Below are 20464 nucleotides of genomic sequence, written 5' to 3' on the forward strand. Positions count from 1 at the left end.
GCATGGTTGTTCAGTAAATCTGGCTTCCCCATTGACTTTGCTTGTCAAAGGTCATAAAACCTCACCCCTGGACACTGTAACCGTCATAAATATGGGTCGGTTGCCAAGTGTCTTAATTTTGATCACATGACGTGGGATTGCTGCAATGGCTGTAAGTGTGAAAAACGGTCATGTCACTTTTTTCAGTGCCATTGTAACTTTGAACGGTCACTAAATGAACTGTTGTAGGTTGAGGACTATCTGTCCTAAGAATTTTGAAAATTGCTCTGAATAACTAGCAGGAAATGCCCGGGATTGTTATTTCTCCTACAGATAATTATAACATTAGAAAAACAAAGTAAAAAAATAGACACAATTTTTCCAAGCACATTTCCGCAGAAATTTAGGGGAGATAAGGCGGAATCAAGACAATATTCTGAATATAATCCATGACCTTATATCATCAATGAGCAGATTTCATGTTGCCTAAGGGCAAAATTCTTGATGTACTTCCATGCAGCTTATATTTGTTAAGTTAGTTTTTTAGGCTGTGTTCCTTCAAGCACAGATTGGTTGTTTCTAATTTCCTCAATCTTTGGCATACTATGATGCCATAAACTGTGAAACTGGCACCACTTCTTGTATCTTTTTATATTAAGTAAACAGCAGACATTCTCCTTTGGGAGAACTACTCTTATGACCTGCAGAAGCCATTCTGGATAAGAAGAAAGCAAAAGACTCATTCAGCTTTCTCCTACTTGCTGGAGATAATGACAATAAATACTTAAAAATGAAGATTTCCTTCCAGATACTCTGTACTTTATCTGTAAAATCTTGTTCTGTTTTATAGATCTAGTTTATACAGATCTCTTAATTTTTCACCTAGGTTATAAAAATACTTGAGTGCTACAGTATGGCAATTTGGCATAAAAATAGGAGATCATATGATTCAATATGACTTTACAGAAAAAGATTTCTTCACATACAAAGCAAGTATATTAGGGTTAGATTAGGAGAGAGAGATAAGGATGACTTTCTATGTGAAAGGAAGAGTGATTAGTCATGTGACTTCCCATTTAATAGTCCACAATATTATGCATACATATCTACTAGTATTATTATTACAGAAAAACTAAGAAAGATAAAACATCCAACAGAGTAGTACTTAATAGAGAATTAATATTTATCAATATGCTTTAAATGTCACAGGATCAGGGATGAAATTCAGCAGGTTCTTACAGGTTCTGGAGAACTGATAGCGGAAATTTTGAATAGTTTGGAGAACCGGCAGGCTCCAGAGTTGCGTGGGAATGGAGATTTTGCAATATCCTTCCCCCAGGAGTGGGAATGGGGATTTTGCAGTATCCTTCCCCTGGAGTGGAGTGGGAATGTAGATTTTGCAGTATCCTTCCCCTGCCACACCCACCAAACCACGCCCACAGAACCCGGTAGTAAATTTTTTTGAATTTCACCACTGCACAAGATATATCTTTCTATAACTTTCTACACTAGATGATAGAGTCTTTTGTTTTCCAGAACTGTGAATCTATAAATTCAAAGCTATCCAATACAATAATTGAAAAATAATTGCTGGTATTTTTTAAAATAGGTAGCCTACCTTATTATGCTCATAATTGTATGGGATTCTGAGTGTATCCATAGCTCTGATCATAGACTGTATTGCTGTAAATATATTCTGATACACCAGCTTTGTGAACCCTCTTTTGTCTTCCTCAGAATATCCTGAACCGTGAATGATTCTCATTTGTTTGATAAATGTGCTTTTGCCACTTTCTCCTGTACCTGCAAAACATTTGAAAAGAGATGCATCGTTAGATTACAATGGCTGTTGAAAAAGCATCAGTTCCACAGTTTTACTTGCCTATTTTAAGAATTAAACTAATAAAAGAATATAAACCCTAACAATTAACTTATTCCATTTCACAATACTAGATTAATGAATTAAATCAAATCTAAAACCTTTGTCACTATCTCTGCCTTGTTGTCAAATGAAGAAGAAGTAATTTGCACCTAACAATTAAACATTTTATATACAGTGTAAATCTCATTTTCCAAGTGAGAATATTCTCTGTCACTAATAGTCAAGTAATTAGCTACTTCATCACGGTACCACTAGAACCTTATGTGATAATGAAATACAGAAAAATATCCATACCATCAAAAGTAGCTTTAGACCCCTTCAATCAATTTTAAAAGCATTTTGTTCATAATTCCCCAACTATGTTTACACTTTAGAATTAGTTTTAATATTTTTGTTAATTTGCATTTGGAAGTATTTATGTGCCCTCGCCCCCTTCCTATAAGGGACCCGAGTAAACCTTGTCCTTTTCTACAAGAAAATGTTTTACAAACATACAAAATGTAGAAGACATTATATATGTGACATAACAGCAGAGAGGCAATGCTTCTATTTTTGTGTCACAATGAACAAGTTCATGCACTAAAAAAAGAGAGAAACTCATATTCATCTCCTGATTTCATTCTAAATGTTTAAAGTAGATGTCCCCAAGGAAAACAATTCTATATATCAGCCTGCCAACCATTCAACTATTTTTTTTATATCCAGGATGAAAATTAGAAAAATGAGAACATCCAAATTGTAATCAGGCAGATAGCAGGAAAAAGAAAATTTTCCCTACATAATGAAATGAGTGAGTGACTTTTAACCGTTTTTCAGTTTCTTTACCTTCAATTTTTATTTTGATATCTGGTTCTCTAGTCCTTGATGTTGCACATACCTGGCCACTAATACTGTAGAACATGATTCTTAATGTTATTTTTCAAGATCTCATAAACTATCTAATAAGGAATTACTAACCATTTTGTTTGCAGTTCAGCCAAGATGGACGATTTATATCACATGTAGACAATGCTAGCTGTTGGTAGATTACAACCAGCCTTCTCCCTTATAATGAAGGATGCTTGAATGGAATGAAGAAAGCTGGACTGTATTTGAATTTTATTTGAATTCAAACACATTGCAGATTTACAAAGGAATACAGCATAAAAGACAGAAACTTTGTTGTGGTGGTCTACAAGTACCACTCCAACAAGTAAACTTAAAAGAAAGAGTATGTCACTCAGTTTAATCAAATCTACTTTTTCCACTGACAAATTTAAGATTGCACTATGAGACTTTGAATGTATTTGTTAAAAATGAAGAGAACATTTTGAAAATCCAATTTTGACATTCATTTGAATTCCAGCATATTTTAATATTAAACTGCTATTGTAAATATTTGTTAACTGCTCAGAGACAGTGAGATAGGTGGTATATAAATGTGATTAATACCATAAATAAATAGTTGACCCAATATAACCCGGCTCTTTGTTTTAAGATGGAGTGAAGGGAAACTCTGGCAAGTTTTCTTTGATAATGTCTCTGGTCTAAAGTTCATCAACAATGAATTGCAGCAAACTTTGTACCATTTATCTAAAGATGAAGTGTCAGTAAGATAAAGGAGTTGTTGATTAACTTGCTTCTTCAAATTCATTAACGGGCATGAAAACTCTAAGTAGCCTATTACATATACAACAGCAGAAAAACTGTTGAACCTTTATGCTTTCTATGTGCCAGATGCAACTTGTGGAGTTCACTGAATTGAGTTTTGTTTTGCACTGGTCATACACTGAATTCTTAGTGGTCTTTCATAACCACTTTATTTCACCAATTTCACTGGATCTATTTGGACTAATCAGTGTGGAACAAAAAAATGACCTCAAATGTTACAGTCAACTTCCAGCTCAACCCAGCATCTGCCAAAGTATTTCAGGGAAAGGGCTACCCAGCCTCTCTTTGAAGGCCACTACTTGTCTTGCCTGACTATCCTTTAGATATCTGAAGGCTACTACAATCCCTCTTCCTCCCTCCCTACCCCCTTCTCTTCTCTTTTCTGCAAGCTAAGTTTAATTAAACTGTTCCTCATAGGAGTTCATTTCCAGTTCCCTTACCAACTCAGTCCAATTTGTTGTTGTCCTTTCAGACTGCAGTGCCCAGAGCCGGATAGAGTATTCCAAGAGGGTTTTGACCAAGGCAGTGTAAATGGAACAATTACTTCCTGACTCTATGTTCCTGTTAGTACATCCCAAAATAGCACTGACTGTTTTAACAGCCACATGATACTATGGGCCTATATTCAACTTTTCTTCTATTAGAACATCTAGATGTTTTTCATATATACTACTCTCAAGCCAGTTCTCTTCTTTCCTATACTTGTACCTTTCATTTTCCCTGTTAAACTTCATTCTACTTGGGTCCACTGATGAAATTTATCTATAATATTTTTAGAAGTAGAAGTATTGTGGAAAACAAACCAAAGGTACTACCAATAGTAATAGGCCTTTTGGGAACAATCCAAAAACACCACTTGAACTCCATCAGCATTGACAAAATCACCACCAGTCAATTGCTTTGCTTGGAATAGCTTATTCCTGAGACAACACTTTAATACCAACAAAGAACATCTGCCTCTCCCAGGTGCTTGAGGAGTTGATGGGTAGTTAAAAATGCCCAAAACAATCTAAACATCTGGTTGTGTGACCAACTATAACAATTTTTTAAAAATTATGTGTTATCAGGGCAATGGATATGGTACTTATCTCAATCTTCCAATCAAAGTTGAAGTAAAAAGTAAAGCCAGTAACAAGTACCATTTGGTTTTATTTATTAGTCAAAAATGAATCCATATAGGAATTATGATCATGTAGCCCATATTTTACCATTTTGTTCATGAAAATATCGTAAGACTTTGCTGAGGTCAAGGTATGCTATATTCATGGCATTCCCCTGATCTAGTAATTCTATTCAGAAAAAAGGGTATTTTGCCAGGACTTCCTTGGGTCAAACCTATGCTTGCTCTTATTAACTTTGCATTCATATCTAAGTGTTCATAAACTTGATGCTTAATAATCTGCTGATGGACCTTGTCCCATGCTGCTGTCAAACTGATGTCTGTAATTTCCTGCATTGTCCTCCTTTCTCTCTCTTTTTTTTGAATACAGAGGCAACATTTACATTTCTCCGTTCTCCTGAAACCTTACCAGTTCATCAGTAGTTGTGAAAGAATATAGTAAGCAATATGATACTTCACTACTCTGGATTGTACTCAGTTTATATTTCAAAAGCCAAATTATGTCATTGTTTAGATTACAATTAACATGCTTATTATACATATTTTATTAAGAACAGGTTAAATGTGATAGAATGTAGAGGAATGTGGAAATGACATGCTGATATGCACTAAGGGAGGAGGGAGGATAAAACTTAGTCCTGGAAACAGAAAGTGTGAGAAAGAAACTCAAAATAATGCCTCTTGACTCTGTTGCTATGAGAGGAGACAATGGCATGCTTTCATAATTAAGTTGTTATGCTCTACAATAATAAAGTAGTATTCCTCTGATTTGATCTACTTTGAAGGGCAGATATTGAGCTGATAATCAATTATTATCCCAAACTTTTTTTACCTGGTCAAGGACTAATATCAGCATTTTCATTCCCATTGAGGTTAACATTTATAGTGGAAGGAAAAAAGCCATATAAGGACAATGCTGTTGCACCATCAATTTTCCCCAAGCGAACTCAAATGTCGGAATCTAAAATGTGTATCAATTCACAGCATGACCACAATTTTTGTGTACAGGCTCCTCGGCTTACAACCATTCATTTAGTGATCATTTGAAGTTACAATGGCACTGAAAAAAAATTGACATGACCATTTTTCACACTTACAACTGTTGCAGCATCCTCACGTAACCAAAATTGGGATGCTGTAAACTGGCTCATATTTATAACGGTTGCTGTTTCATATAATCACCTTTTGTGACCTTCTAATAATCAAAGGGGAAGCCAGATTCACTTAACAACCCTATTGCCAACTTAAACACTGCAGTGATTCATTTAACAACTGTGGCAAGAAAGGTTGTAAAATGGGGCAAAACTCACTTAACTATTTGTCTCACTTAGCAATATAAATTTTGGGGTATCTCCTTACCTAAACAAACAAACAAAAAAAACAAAACAGAATGACCAAAGATGCTCAAAAAACCAGTGGGACCAGGAGCGATTTCTGATTTCCCGATGGCTTCCCCACTGACTTTTCTTGAGGGAATCTGGCATTGGAAAATTCTTTCTTTCCTTTCCCTTCCTTTTCTAAAGACAGGAAAGTGGCTGCTGCTGGATGGGGGAGGGAGCCCAGGATTGAGAGACTTGTTGGGAAACTGTCATGGAACACTGTAAATAAAGATCATGTGGTCAGTTCAACACTGTAGCAACAGCCAATAACACTGAAGCAGCCACAACTTTTCCAAATTTCTTTCTGTCCTGAGTTATGGTCCTAGATTTGGACATATTTTCTACGCCCATTTGAGGTACTGTGGTTCAAAAAATGTTGCCCTATGACGCATATTTTGCCCAATTAAAGATCACACACACATATGTATACATATATACATAAAGAGTTGGTGTGAACAAGCAAGTGGCTATATAAATTTTCTAAATAAATAAATAAAATACATACACAAACACACACACAGCCCACAAAGACAGCACACAACTCAACTGATGTCATGCATGAGATGCACGTATCATTCCCTGGCCTTATGTGACATCGTTAAGAGTACAGAAGGCGACATTATGGTGGTGGAGGGAGGGCAGCTGTTTCTCCAAAACGAAGAGGAGGAAGACGGACTTAGCATAAAAGCAAGGATTTTGTAAAAAGCCTGTTTCCTGGGAACCTGAATACATCAGTAGTACTATTATGCCAAGTACTCTAACAGATAAAATACTCCAAAGGCAAAGATCCAACATCAAATTTCATTCCATTTCAACAACTGAACCACAATTTCTCACAGGCAAACCCCATTCTTAGAACTTCACTATCTTCTTCCTTCCAAATAGAAGGTGTGTTTTACAAAATTTACCAGTGAAACAAATTAAGTTACCATTCTGCTTACACACAATATTCTGCAACATCAAGTTGACAATAATGCTTGTTTCATTTCCAGCTCTTTCCCAACAGTTAACACCCAGTCACTGCATGGAGAAGTGAGACAAACACTGATTTATTTTGCTGCAAAGCATTTAAGCAAATGCATGAAAACACTAGTCATTTGTAACAGCAAGAATATTGTTAAACTGTAATACAAAATGGCTAATTAGATGCAGACATTGTGTGTTGCAATAATAGAAGTCTTACTTACATACACTTACACACATTGATTATCCTAACTAAATTTCAACACGCTCCACCCATATTTAATTATTCATAAAGCCATAATTTAATTCTCTCCATCGGGGCAAACAAAAAGATATACAGCATACTTATATACATCTTAGCAGTTTCCCTTTTTCCAACAATTCCAGAGAAGTTAAATGTTTGATAGCTTCCATCCCTTCCTCTTATATGTACCTGCTTACATATGTTCTGCTAGATATATTTACTACTTTTATCACTAGAGTTACACTACAGGGCAAAATTCCCTGGCTATGCAGATCTTCAAGATAGCTTACTTATTCCTCTTATCCAGGGGTAGCTGGCTCAGAAGTTCTGGGAGTTGAAGTTCACAGGTTGTAAAGGAGCCACACCTGCTTTTATTATTATGAAAAACAATTAATGCTGGAGTTCTACTTAATCTAATTTAAAAGCCAACAAAAGTAAATAAATCACCTTAAAATACTGGCAGCAGTCTTTTGAATTATACTGAGTGTGCCTTTAAACCAAATGAAGATTTTTAAGGGGCCATTTTTAAGAGTTTAAGGCGGAGGAATAAAAGATTTTGTCAAATTTAGATTTAGATTTAAAGTTTATTTATATGCCGCCCTTTTCCCTGGGGGGACTCAGGGCGGCTTACAACTTAAAAAGGGGGGGGGGAGACAAACTTTTAACATATAAGACAAATACATAATTAAAACACAACATTCATACTATTCGGGCGGGTTGTAGTCTTAACCCCAGGCCTGACGGGATAGCCAGGTTCTGAGGGCTGTGCGGAAGGTCTGGAGGGTGGTGAGGGTATGAATTTCCACGGGGAGATCGTTCCACAGGGTCGGAGCTGCCACCGAGAAGGCTCTCCTCCGCGTAGTTGCCAGTCGACATTGACCGGCAGATGGGACTTGGAGGAGGCCTAACCGGTGAGATCTAATAGGTCGTGTGGAGGTAATTGGCAGTAGGCGGTCTCTCAAGTATCCAGATCCACTACCATGGAGGGCTTTATGGGTGGCAAGTAGCACCTTGAAGCGCACCCGGAGATCGACAGGTAGCCAGTGCAGCTCGCGGAGGATAGGTGTTATGTGGGTGAAACGAGGTGCACCCACAATCGCTCGCGCGGCCGCATTCTGGACTAGCTGAAGTCGCCAAATACTCTTCAAGGGCAGCCCCATGTAGAGCACATTGCAGTATTCCAGCCTAGAGGTCACAAGGGCACGAGTGACTGTTGTGAGAGCCTCCCGGTTCAGGTAGGGGTGCAACTGGTGGACCAGGCGAACCTGGGCAAATGCCCTCCTGGTCACAGCTGACAAGTGATGTTCGAAAGTCAGCTGTGGGTCCAGGAGGACTCCCAAGTTGCGGACCCTGTCTGAGGGGCGTAGTGTTTGACCCCCCAGCCTGAGAGATGGAATACTAGCCAAATTGGTGGGAGGGAAACACAACAGCCACTCGGTCTTATCTGGGTTGAGCACGAGTTTGTTAGCCCTCATCCAGTCACTAACAGCTTCAAGTCCCTGGTTCATCACTTCCACCGCTTCATTGAGTTGGCACGGGGCGGACAGATACAACTGGGTATCGTCCGCATACTCGTGGTATTTTATCCCGTGCCGCCGAATGATCTCGCCCAGCGGTCTCCAGCTCCTATCCCTATTATTAAAACGTTAACAAAACAAAAAACACAAGCAGATAAGAAGTCCCCGCCCCTCCTGGCAATGTATTTATGCTGTTGGATGGCCCATGTTTTTGGAAGGCCAGAATGCTCTGTGGTCCTTCAAATTTTGATCAACTGTGCTGTAAATCTTCCAAATAAAATCTGACACTCTAAATGTTGTAATATTGGCCAGACATATATCTTGCAATCTTACAGTACAGTAATTTTTGTTCTTTTAGGTCAAAAAAATACTTCTGAATGTTCAGAATTAGCTGCTAGTACCAAGGTTTTTCAAAATGACACGTTAGTCAAATTCCATCTATGTATTAGGATGAGCTCTTATTTTGCTAAGAATAGGACTTATATAAACAATAAACAAAAATATAGAAGTAAACCAGTAGTATTCTCCATAGTTAAGTACCACAGTGAATAACCAATCATAGTGGAAAAATATGACCAATAGTTCATTATTTATAGTTTTTATGCTTTTCTCTATGTCATTTTAATCCCAGCAGCTCACAACACATAAATAAAAAATAGAAGTTTTAAAACCCTTAAATATTTAAAGATCAATTAAAATTTTAAGAACATAAAACCAATGCACCTCAGCTGATAGTACCTAACACATCAGGTGAATCCAACTGCTGTTAGACCAAAAGTTCCATAAAACCATTAGTACTTTTTCAAGTTAGCAGGATAATTGGCATCTTATGTCTGAGAGAAGATTGTTCCAAAGAATAGATGCCATCATCAAAATGTTTGCTTCCAAACTTCCCCAAAAAGCAACCTTGTGAAGCAGTGGTGGGTTCTAAATTTTTTTACTACCAGTTCGGTGGGTGTGGTTAGGTGAGGGGCATGTGACTGAGTGGGTGTAGCCAACTTGACATCACTCATGTCCATGCCCACTCAGTCACATGTCCCCCCCCACCTAGCCACGCTCACCAAACCAGCAAAAAAAATGGTTTTGCCAGCTGAGAGGCTGGCAAAGAAGCTTCACTTTCCCTGCTGCTGCAGCTGCTTCCACCTCAGCGCTGAATGGTCTGTGTCTTCTCCCTACGGATTGATGCTACAGGAGGGCAGGAAAGAAGCCGGTCTTGGGAGAGATCTTCCCTCCCCCTCTAGAAAGCCCACACAGGGAGAGAATGGTTCTCAAAGAGAACGAAGTTGGTATGGAGCACCCAGAGCTGCTGCTTCTTCACAACAGCTGAGGATGGAAGAGGTGGTTCTTCTGTCCTCGGCTATTGTGAAGAAGTGGCAACTCTGGGTGTGTCACGCCACTTCATTCTCTGGCCCGTCTCCTTCCCTTGCTTGGCTGCTACCGCCAGGGTACTGCCAAGGTAAGAGCAGTGTGTGTGTGGGGGGGGGCACAGGTCATTTGGCACTGAAGTTGAAGCAGGGGTCCTTCTGCAGCTGGCGGGGGGCACTGCTAAGAATCAATTCTGCTTGTGGAGGACTGTTGGAGGTGATAGGGAGTTTTTCGAATGGGCAGGGGCTGACCTGCTCCATGGAACGTTGATCCAAAGCCCTCCTGGCTGCCTCCCTCTGGGCATTTTCAAACTCCCTGTCCAATGCCCTCTGGTGCCGAATTGTCAACTCCTATGCGCCCAGGGAGGCAGGGAGAAGCCCTATTGCTGGAAAAGAGGGAATCTTCTCCTCCTGATGTTAAAAGGAAGCAGGCTGCTAAATTTCTGTTGAAAAACTACTTAAGCATTATATTTTCGAAAGAGAGGAGAGGAAAACATGTCCAGTCCAAGGATAGACTGAGTCTAAAAGCTGGGAGGAGCTACCAGAAGAGGTGTGACATCACAGATTGTATCCAATCAGTCCAACAGAGTTAACCCATTCCTGGATGCTATGTCTACCAACTATGGAGAACTATCTGGATGCTTCAGCTGGTACAAAATGTCGCTTCATAGACAGCTGTTAGATTAACTGGAATTAGGAATTTCTTTAAAACATCAACACTCTTTCACAGAAGTCATTTCTGTATAATAGTTTAAAAATACAACAATACTATATATGTCATCTAGTTCTAATGAAAGATGCTCGTTTATCAAAATCTTTCTGAATCAAAATTATATGGAATCTTTACTTCTATGATAGTATTATTTTAAAAATAAATCATAAACCTGATCCAAATTAGTTGATTAAGAACAGAGATCATGGACCTAATATCTGCAGCAGCAACAGAATTCAGTGTATAGTATGTAAGCTATTCTTTGGAATTCATCTATTCTTTGCATCCCCACAGAAAGTCCATCTACTGAGCATGAGAACATCAAGAATAAAACTGGATGAAGCTTAGAAATAAAACCAGCTTCGTTAAAATTGTCTGCTAGAATATTATTTATTCCATTTGTATATCACTAATTTTGCCAGGAAGTACCAGAAGTTTACAACAATAAATCATACATTTAAATAAGCTTTGTGTCCTCCAGATGTGTTTGACTGTAACCTAGATTCCTAACCATTCACCATAGTTACAACATATTCTGTGAGTCCAATACATCTGGAAGGCACTAGTTTGGAAAGATGCAATCCCCTGCTTCCAACATAAAAAATCGCATGAAAGAATTTAGCACAGACACATTAAAGTAGACATTTATGGAACTCAAGCATTTGCACCACTGCCAGGACTCTGACTAAATGCTAGAAGTTTACAAAATCTGATTTTAGATTAATTTGAATTTCAAAGACAAGACAAATGAGCACTTTTTAAGAATATGGTATGGTGGCTGCTGTCAGTAGTTTTGCATATTTGTTTATTTATTTATTAGCTACCTTTAAATCTCCATTTTACCTCACAAATTTGTGGTAGTTTCAAAAATATTTATTTTATATCCACAACTGCAATGCTGTGAGGTTGACTGGGCTGAGAGAATGGGATCTCCAGTAAGTTTCCATGGCTGAGAACAGACTCAAACCCAACAGTTCTGGTCCAACAGCTTAACCATTATAAAAATAGTTAACAAAAATATGGTAACCAATGACTGCATCAGTAATCCATCAGTAAAAGGAATGAAGCTGTGGAAAATCAACTATCGATCAGTTTGTGCAGAATTTTTGGAAGATAATCCCCTAGGCCAGGGATCACTAACCTTTCAGATCTCAGGGACCACTAAATTTCTAATTTTAAATCCCGCGGACGACTAATATGAATTTGTTAAAAAGATAAATAGTATTTAGTGTAATATAAAAAAATGCAAATAATTTTTCTGCAGACCACCAAAATTTTTCACAGACCACCAATGGTCCACAGACCACCAGTTGGTGACCACTGCCCTAAGCTACCCAGTATCATGCTATGTGTTACCGGTATAAACAATATAATTGTTGGGAATCAAATCCTAAAGAAAATAGAGTGTGATTCTGTATTATATTAAAATTAAAATAGCAAATAACCTGACTGGTTGTGTAACAAGATATCATGTCAGTGACACAAAACTAACATTCCAAAAGATTTAAAGATAAGGAATTGCTTCCCAACTCAGCTGCTCTGATTTCTTTTTCTTCCTTTGAACTAATCAATTTATGCATTACATTTCTTCACAAGCTGCCTCTCCGTCACTTCTCTTTCTATGGTATAACCTCTCACCTGGCATATAACTGGCTAGAAAATGCTGCTATGCATATTAAATAATCTCCCTCACTACTCTTGTGGAATGAGGAGTGGAGGAAAAAAAACTGGGTCAAACACTGGCAAAGCAGTTTGCTCAGCTACCCAGTGAACCCATTTAATCTGCCAGCAATTGGCTTCCAATACAAGGGATAAGAAATCAATTACAAAACTAAACAATTCCCATGGCTTTTTGCACAGCAGATTATGAAAATTTCACAAATTTCTATTAAAACCTGCAAGACAAAATGGGAAGTTGAAAAGTATATTTTTTAATGAGAAAACATTTGCCAATGCTCTGTAAGTCTGTGTTCAAATTACTAGTTAATTATGAAACCTATGCGTGTCTGAGATCAATAATGCATAGATAAAGAAGAATATCCCTTTTGGATCAGTCAAGAATATATTAAACAGGCCACAGAGAGAAGCTTACTATACTTTATTAAGTCTTAGAAAGTATATAATGTTATTCTAAGATGTAGTGTTTATCACACACAGACACATATATACTGTATATATTATAAACATACTATAAACAACCTATAATAATATAAGCATAATTGTAATAAATATAAATAAATATATTATAATCAAGACAAAATGATAATTATGTCATATTTATTATATGTAGGTGATCATACAAAGCATGATTTGGATATTTTCAGTAGTTTTTAAAAGCATATTCTTTCAAGACTATACCTGTGTTTTGTTAAACTTTTAAAATATAAACTACAGAAAACCAAACATTAAAAAGTAAAAAACATAAAAAAATACTTGAACTAGAGCACTTATTTTTGAAAATATTAATTGAGTAAACAATTTAGTCTGTTAAGGTTAACTGTGAGAACTTAGTACAAATGTCAACTATTTAGTATAAACTCAAGTCTGCCATATTTTAATTCTTTCTTGTCTTCTTCTCACAAATCATTTACTATCTTTCTATTTTTTTACTTAAGGGAGGCAGTGGCTCAGTGGCTAAGATGCTGAGCTTGTCGATCAGAAAGGTCGGCAGTTCAGTTGTTCGAATCCCTAATGCCACATAACAGAGCGAGCTCCCGTTATTTGTCTCAAATTCTACCAACCTAGCAGTTCGAAAGCACATAAAAATGCAAATAGAAAAATAGGGACCATCTTTATTGGAAAGGTAACAGCATTCCGTGCGCCTTCAGCATTTAGTCATGGCGGTTACATGACCACAGAGACATCTTTGGACAGCGCTGATTCTTCAGCTTTGAAACGGAGATGATCACAGCCCCCTGGAGTCGGAAATGACTAGCACATATGTGCAAGGGGAACCTTTACCTATTTTTTACTTGTGTAAATACTAATATTTATTAAGATATACGTTAAGATATCATTTTAATCAAGGTTTGTAGAGTTAGTTATATTTATTACATTAAAAAGTAATATATTATTGGGCATATTTGTCTGATCTCTTTTGTCCTTGTAAACAAATTCTTTTCTGTCTCTTTTGGACGGTGCAGTACATTTGCAAGTATACAGCATAGAATATGGCAGGAGTTATTCCTTGATAAAGGTTGAAGCTAGTTTGTAAATAATTTCATTCTGTTTAGTGAAAAGCAAACATTTTATGGACACTTTAAATAGCCTAGATTGTTCATAATAGCAGCAGCAGGATTAAATGGGAGTTGTTTTTTCCCTATCTAGAGGCACTGGGGCATCTCTGTGACCTGCTACCCAGTGCCAGGGAACCCCAGAATGAGGAGGACCTTGTGCCTCCAGCCAAAGTGGGGGGGGGAAGGATCTTCCAACTCCATCTGACTGCGTAGCAAACTTGTCGGTTGACTCTGGGAAATGCCAAGTGAGGGTGGAGGAAGTGAGTCTGCAATCATTCCCATGGCAACGTGCCTGGAATGTCTTCGCATGTAGGTGGGGAGATGGGTTCTGCAGGGGGAGGGGATATGGAGGAATGCAGAGGTAATATTGCTGAAGGAATGCAAGAATCATGAGCAAATCTGTTAATAGACAATAACTCCTGTCCTGGTAAAGGCGGAATCATGAGAAAGAGACTCAAAATAACCCCATACTGATTCTGCATTGTAAAGGGGGGGGAGCGGGGAGAACGACTATCAAGATTCTGTTGTTAATGCTTGTAGCAAGAGAGTTCAAGCCATCTTTGTAATCTCTCTTTTTCCTGACCTGGCCTCGAAGGGTTGACAAAACTCTTTGGAATATGATTTCTCTTGGTAGACAATTGCTCCTTTTATATAATTTAACATGATGCCCTTAGGATTGCATGTACCTCCTGAACAGCTTTGCTTCATCTCCGATGTTGCTACCCAGTGAATTTTTAATGCAGTATTTCTCAACCTTGCTAACTTGAAGATGTGTGGAATTGTATGAGTTGAAGTCCATACAGCTTAAATTTGACAACATTGGGAAATACAGTCTTTATGTGTCAGAGCAGCAAAATTATTAAATATAAGGGGGGGAAGTATGTTCACTAGATTTAATAAATTTACATTTAATTCATTTTAATGATATGTTTTAAATAAATTAATTAAAGCGTCTATATGACTGCCCAGATCACAGTATGTGAAAATACTGCTATCCTGGCTTCACTCATTTGTTGGTGACTGGTATATCAGTCGATGGTTCTATTCAACATTTAGCATTAAAAAGGTTGCGTTCCACTGCTTTAACACACATGCAACTCAAGTTAGCTAAGATCAAAACAAAAGGAGGAAGACTTTTCCACAAAAGCTCTAAAATAAGATGCTGAAGACTTGCAAGTCTACTTTTTTTTTATCAACGTTTACAAAACTATGAAAATCTTATTTAGCAAAACTTTTGGTCACAGAGCTGATAGTTCAGCAATTGTGTAGCTGGCAAACAAAGCTGGATATGACTATAACTGATAGCAATAAAAACAATTAATCTTTAATATGGTCATTTCTGGATATAAAAAACTTTTTAAAAGTTCAGTTTCCAGATGATACGTAGACATTAATTTTGTGAAAAACCACTGCCCTTTGTTTAAATAATGTATCCAATGTGATATAATTTGATGAAAAATAATTTCATGTCAAATTTGCTGTATAGCTATTGAGGCTTTTTTTCCCCAGTAGATCAAATTGTAATGTAATAATGTTTACAGTGCCTAAATCAGGCTTGAAACCACTTCAGATACATAGGATATAACCAGCTTGAAATTCTGGAGCAAAATTACATTGAATTAAAGTTGCTTATGAGCAGGAATTTGTTTAGAATAGCAAGATTAAAAGGAATTTAATTTCTATATAAAATTTATTCCTATTTCTTCCATGATTTCTTTTCATAATAATAGTGTCATTGAATGTGCTATTTAACAACATTTTGTTATTATTATATTTAAACAATAATTATAATCTTTTTAATGCAAATTATCTATATCTCTTTCCACAAATCCTAGTTCACCTTCTAAATAGCACTGCATGTTATGTCTTACGGGACAATGGTTAAAATGTCAATTTTAAAATACTATATTTTGTCTAATATTGGCCTTTAATGCAGTAGTTCTTGACTTACGACCATAACAATCTAAAATTATGGCCATAAATTATGTCATTAAATAGGTCACCACACAACCCTGCTGAATTTTATGACACTTTTTGTGGTAGTTGTTAAGCAAATATTGTAGTCATTTGTGAGTTTATTTTCCCCAATAGTTTCCCCATCCCCCAAAAAACTGGAAGTAGATTCCAAATAACAGGCAAAAACACTGAAAATTGTGATCACATGACCACAGGGTGGTACAAATGGCTGTAATACAATGAAACAACTAGATAACGAGATCGGAGGATACAAAGACATTACTTCACTGACTGTAAACGATTCCTTGGATATATAGATATTGCCAGAATGGGGGACATATTATAGTTAAGGGATACAACAGAAAGTCTAATCATTCTTCTGAAGAATCTTCTAAATGAACAAGAAACTAACATAAAATCGAATGTGAAGAAACAGTGTTCAGAAGACAGAAAAAAAGTAAAACAAGAATGTGCAGTGTTCCTAAATTTGTTTAACTTGCATATGTATTATGGTCTTTCAACTCAATTTTGATTCCTGGTAACAAATATGTCCATGCACTTTTCTGGGTAATAATTTTGAAAGTAGTTTGCCTTCTCTCTAGGGCTGAGAGGAAATGTATGAGTGTATATGTGTTGCTAAATTATCCATCTTTTTAAACCATGTGTGTAATGTAATTTCATTAATTTATATACTGCAAGACCTCTTATTCCATATTTCCAATAACCAAGATTCTCACTAATATATTTTCCTTTTTAACATATAATAGCTAGATAGCTAGATATTTCCTGCAATTTCACATATAATTTTGACAGCACTTTGTGATTTCTTCCCTCAAATCTATTAGCTACATAGAGTACAGATGGAGATGGGAACCATATGCAGTAAAGTCATGAATTACAGTGTTCTGATTTGGTTTATATGCTGGTCCACGTCAACTTTTAGCAGCCACATAAATAGAATATCTTTGGACCATGTATTGATTTAACAGATTTCAAAAACAAATGTGTCATTAAATATTACCAAACAAATTAATGCTCCATTAAAAAGCTATTCTTCGGTAAAGGGTTAAAAAGGAGGCACACTCCAAAAGGCATGTTTAGTAACTAATCATGGTTTCTAGGAGTTAGTAAGACTCAGCTTTCTGTTTTCTGTTGCACTTCCTTTTGTCTGTCCTGCCAAATAAAGCTTTTTCAAGCATGGATCAAAGTGGAATCTTTCCTGTTTGAGCACTTAGACCAATCCCACTGTTTTAAATCAAGCAACTACAGTATGTTACAGTTCGTCATCTGACACCAGCCGCTGTGCTGCTGTGAAAACAATGATCTCTGCTTCCTATTCCGTAGATGAAAAATCCTCAAAACCCTGTCACCAATTTAAATTTCTGGATGTCACTTGCGGTTTCATTTTTGTGGATTCCTAGCTGATAGGATAATCATTTGTTTTACAGCAAAATCTTCAAAATGCAACTATAAACTAATTCATTGTTTACTGGGTAGAACTGCAAATCAACACAAAGGAAGCAAAATAAATTAAGAAGCCAAAACATAACACTCTAAATATAATAAACAGTAGAATAATACTAATACTAATTTTTAAAAAGCTTGCCAAGCTATTCCATCTCTTTTACATGGACAATCTGAAGTTGAAAGGAAAAACACCATGTGAAATAGAACCATCAATATCATTAGTATATACAGCCAAAATACTGCAATGGATTTAGGATTGGGCAAATGTGCTATCCTTAACATCAGTGAGAGTGTGTGTGTGTGTGTGTGTGTGTGAACGAAAGGAATCAAGATGCTCAATGGAAATAATATCAAGAGTTTGGATGAAGATGATCCTTGGGCATCCTTCAAGCTGACAAGATCAAGCACACTGAAGTCAAGAAGAAGTTTGGTCATGAGATGGAAGATGATCTTAAAATCCAAAGTCAGTGGTGGAAATACTACCAAGGAATGAACACCTGGGTAACAGCTGTGATGGCGCAGTGGTTAGAATACAGTACTGCAGGCTACTTCTGCTGACTGCCAGCTGCCAGCAGTTCGAGTCCCCACCCGCTCAAGGTTGACTTAGCCTTCCATCCTTTTGAAATCGGCAAAATGAGGGCCCAGACGGTTGCGAGCAATATGCTGACTCTGAAAACTGCTTAGAGGGGGCTGTAAAGCGGTATATAAGTCTGCTATTGCTATTAAATATGCAGCTAGATAGTGAACTGGACACAAGCAGAACTAAAAGCCCTCGATAGGAAGACCAGAAAAATAATGACAATAAATCATGCCCTTCATCCACACAGCGACAATGATATGCTTTATTTACCAAGGAGCACAGGTGGGTGTGGAATGTTCCAAGTATACCAGGCAGTTAAAGAAGAAAAAAGGCATTGGAAGAATAACTGAAGAACACTGAAGAAGATTTATGAATACCAGAGAGACCAAATTGGCTCATAATAAGACCAAATGGGGAATAGAAAAGATATATGGCAAAGTACCTTAAAAAAATCAAAGAGAAAAACTTGGGAGTAAAGCAGATAACAAGACTTGGCAATAGTTAACAGCAGGAAAGTTGAAGAGAGAAGTAGAGGGGCTAATTCTGGCTGCACAATACCAACCCTTAAGAACAAATGGACACAAAGCCAGAATTGAAAAGACAGAGGACAAATGCTGAAAAGTTGAAGAAGCAGTGGACCACCTGGTTAGCTGCTGCAAGAAGATCACACAGAGTGATTACAAACAATGTCATAACAAAGTTGCACTGGAAGATCTTAAAGAAAGAACATTTGCCTGCAAGCAAGAACTGGTGGGATCACAAAATAGATAAAGCAATAGAACATGAAGAAGCAAAGATGCTCTGGGACTTTAGAATTAAAACAGACAAGCACCTGCCACATAACACCCCAGACTTAATAAGATCAAGTCTGGATAGTGCACATAGCAGTGCCTGGAGACAGCAGAAGAGAAGAGAAAGAACTAAAGAAAAATCACAAAATGCAAAGACCTGCAAATAGAACTAGAATGATAGTAATACTGAAGGTGCCTTGGATGCAATTCCAAAACACCTAAAGCACCAGTTCAACACCATCAACCATTAACAAAATCACCATCAATTAATTACAAAAGGTATCTTTATTTGGAACAATTTGCAATGATACCTTTAACATCATCAAGCAACATCTGTCTACCACAAGTCTTTGGGGGACATCAATAAGGGGTAAAATGCCAAATCCAATCTAAACATCTGGCTCACTGCATGATCGATCACAATAAGCATAAAAATATGATAGGATAATCAATCAAGAAGTTAATGCCTAATAGGAATGGCAGTATACTTCATCTTTAAAAATGTGTGCTAAAATAAATTTGGCAATGGCCACAATACAGAAACTAATTTTACAACGAATTATTAATACAATATTATCATATTAATAATTTTTCTACAAACACAACCCCTCTCCTACCAAATAATATATTAATTGTAAAGTCTGTGCAAGGTATACCAGCCTAAACTTCTTTCAAGACATCTAAAAATAAAATAAAGTATTATTTTTTCTTCCTTCTGACCTTATAGGGCCTGGCAGGACTTGAATACAAAAATGCCTTTTTTGCTGAATATACATCAACTTTATGATTTGATTTCAACTGATCTTCAGTTACCTGCTCTGTTGACACCATGTATCATAACATATAATTTCATTAAAGACAAACTTAAATTATATAGAAGTATCAAACAGGTATATTCTTGGTTCATGAAAACTACATTATATACTGACTATTCCCAACTCCCACCCCAGAAATGATTGCATCTTTTCAAGGTTTACTGTTTAATTTAACATTGGCCTCATGCATGAGTGTCCAATCTTGGCAACTTATGGACTTCAATTCCCAGAATTCTGGCTGGGGAATTTTGAGTGTTGAAATAACCAAGTGGAGTTGAAGTCCTCAGTGGTGCATACTACAATCAAAAATATCTCCCTATTATCATCTATATGCTTTCTTGGTACAAATATACAGTAAATTTTTTATTTCTTTTGTGTACACTAACTTATAGAAATTAATACTAACTTTTTTTGTCCCTTTGAGTCACTCTTGACTTCTGATGATGCCTGGACATGTTCCTAGAGAGGTTTTTTGCACGAAGTGGTTTGCCACTACTTTCTTCCTAGGCTGAGCAAGATTGACTGGTCCACAGTCACTGAGCTGGCTTTCTGTTAACTAGTTCTAGAAACTAGAACTCATGATCTTTTAGTTTCTATCCTTCAGCCTTAACCACTACCGCCACTTCAAAACGTTATCTTATTGGCATATTATTACCAGTCATATATGAATGATCTCAGTTGTAGAAATAAACTTCTACAGCCAATGCAGTTTCCAGGCATTCTTTCCAAATGTGATTCTTGCCAGATATAATTCTCAACACCCATGACCTAATGGGGTATTATGCATTTTGAACTCCAATACAAGGAAT

General features: G+C 37.0%; 1 protein-coding gene across 1 annotated transcript in view; it reads right to left on the bottom strand.

The window, feature by feature from the left end:
* The window catches only part of LOC116506135 (guanine nucleotide-binding protein G(q) subunit alpha), a 91937-nt gene that overhangs the window by 54289 nt on the left and 17184 nt on the right, over positions 1-20464 (bottom strand). The window contains exon 2 of the mRNA XM_032213787.1: positions 1598-1782. Within this exon, the coding sequence (XP_032069678.1) occupies positions 1598-1782 (185 nt within the window). The remainder of the gene's footprint in view (positions 1-1597; positions 1783-20464) is intronic.

The sequence above is a fragment of the Thamnophis elegans genome, chromosome 3, assembly GCF_009769535.1.
Source record: "Thamnophis elegans isolate rThaEle1 chromosome 3, rThaEle1.pri, whole genome shotgun sequence".
In the NCBI taxonomy this organism is placed as follows: Eukaryota; Metazoa; Chordata; class Lepidosauria; order Squamata; family Colubridae; genus Thamnophis; species Thamnophis elegans.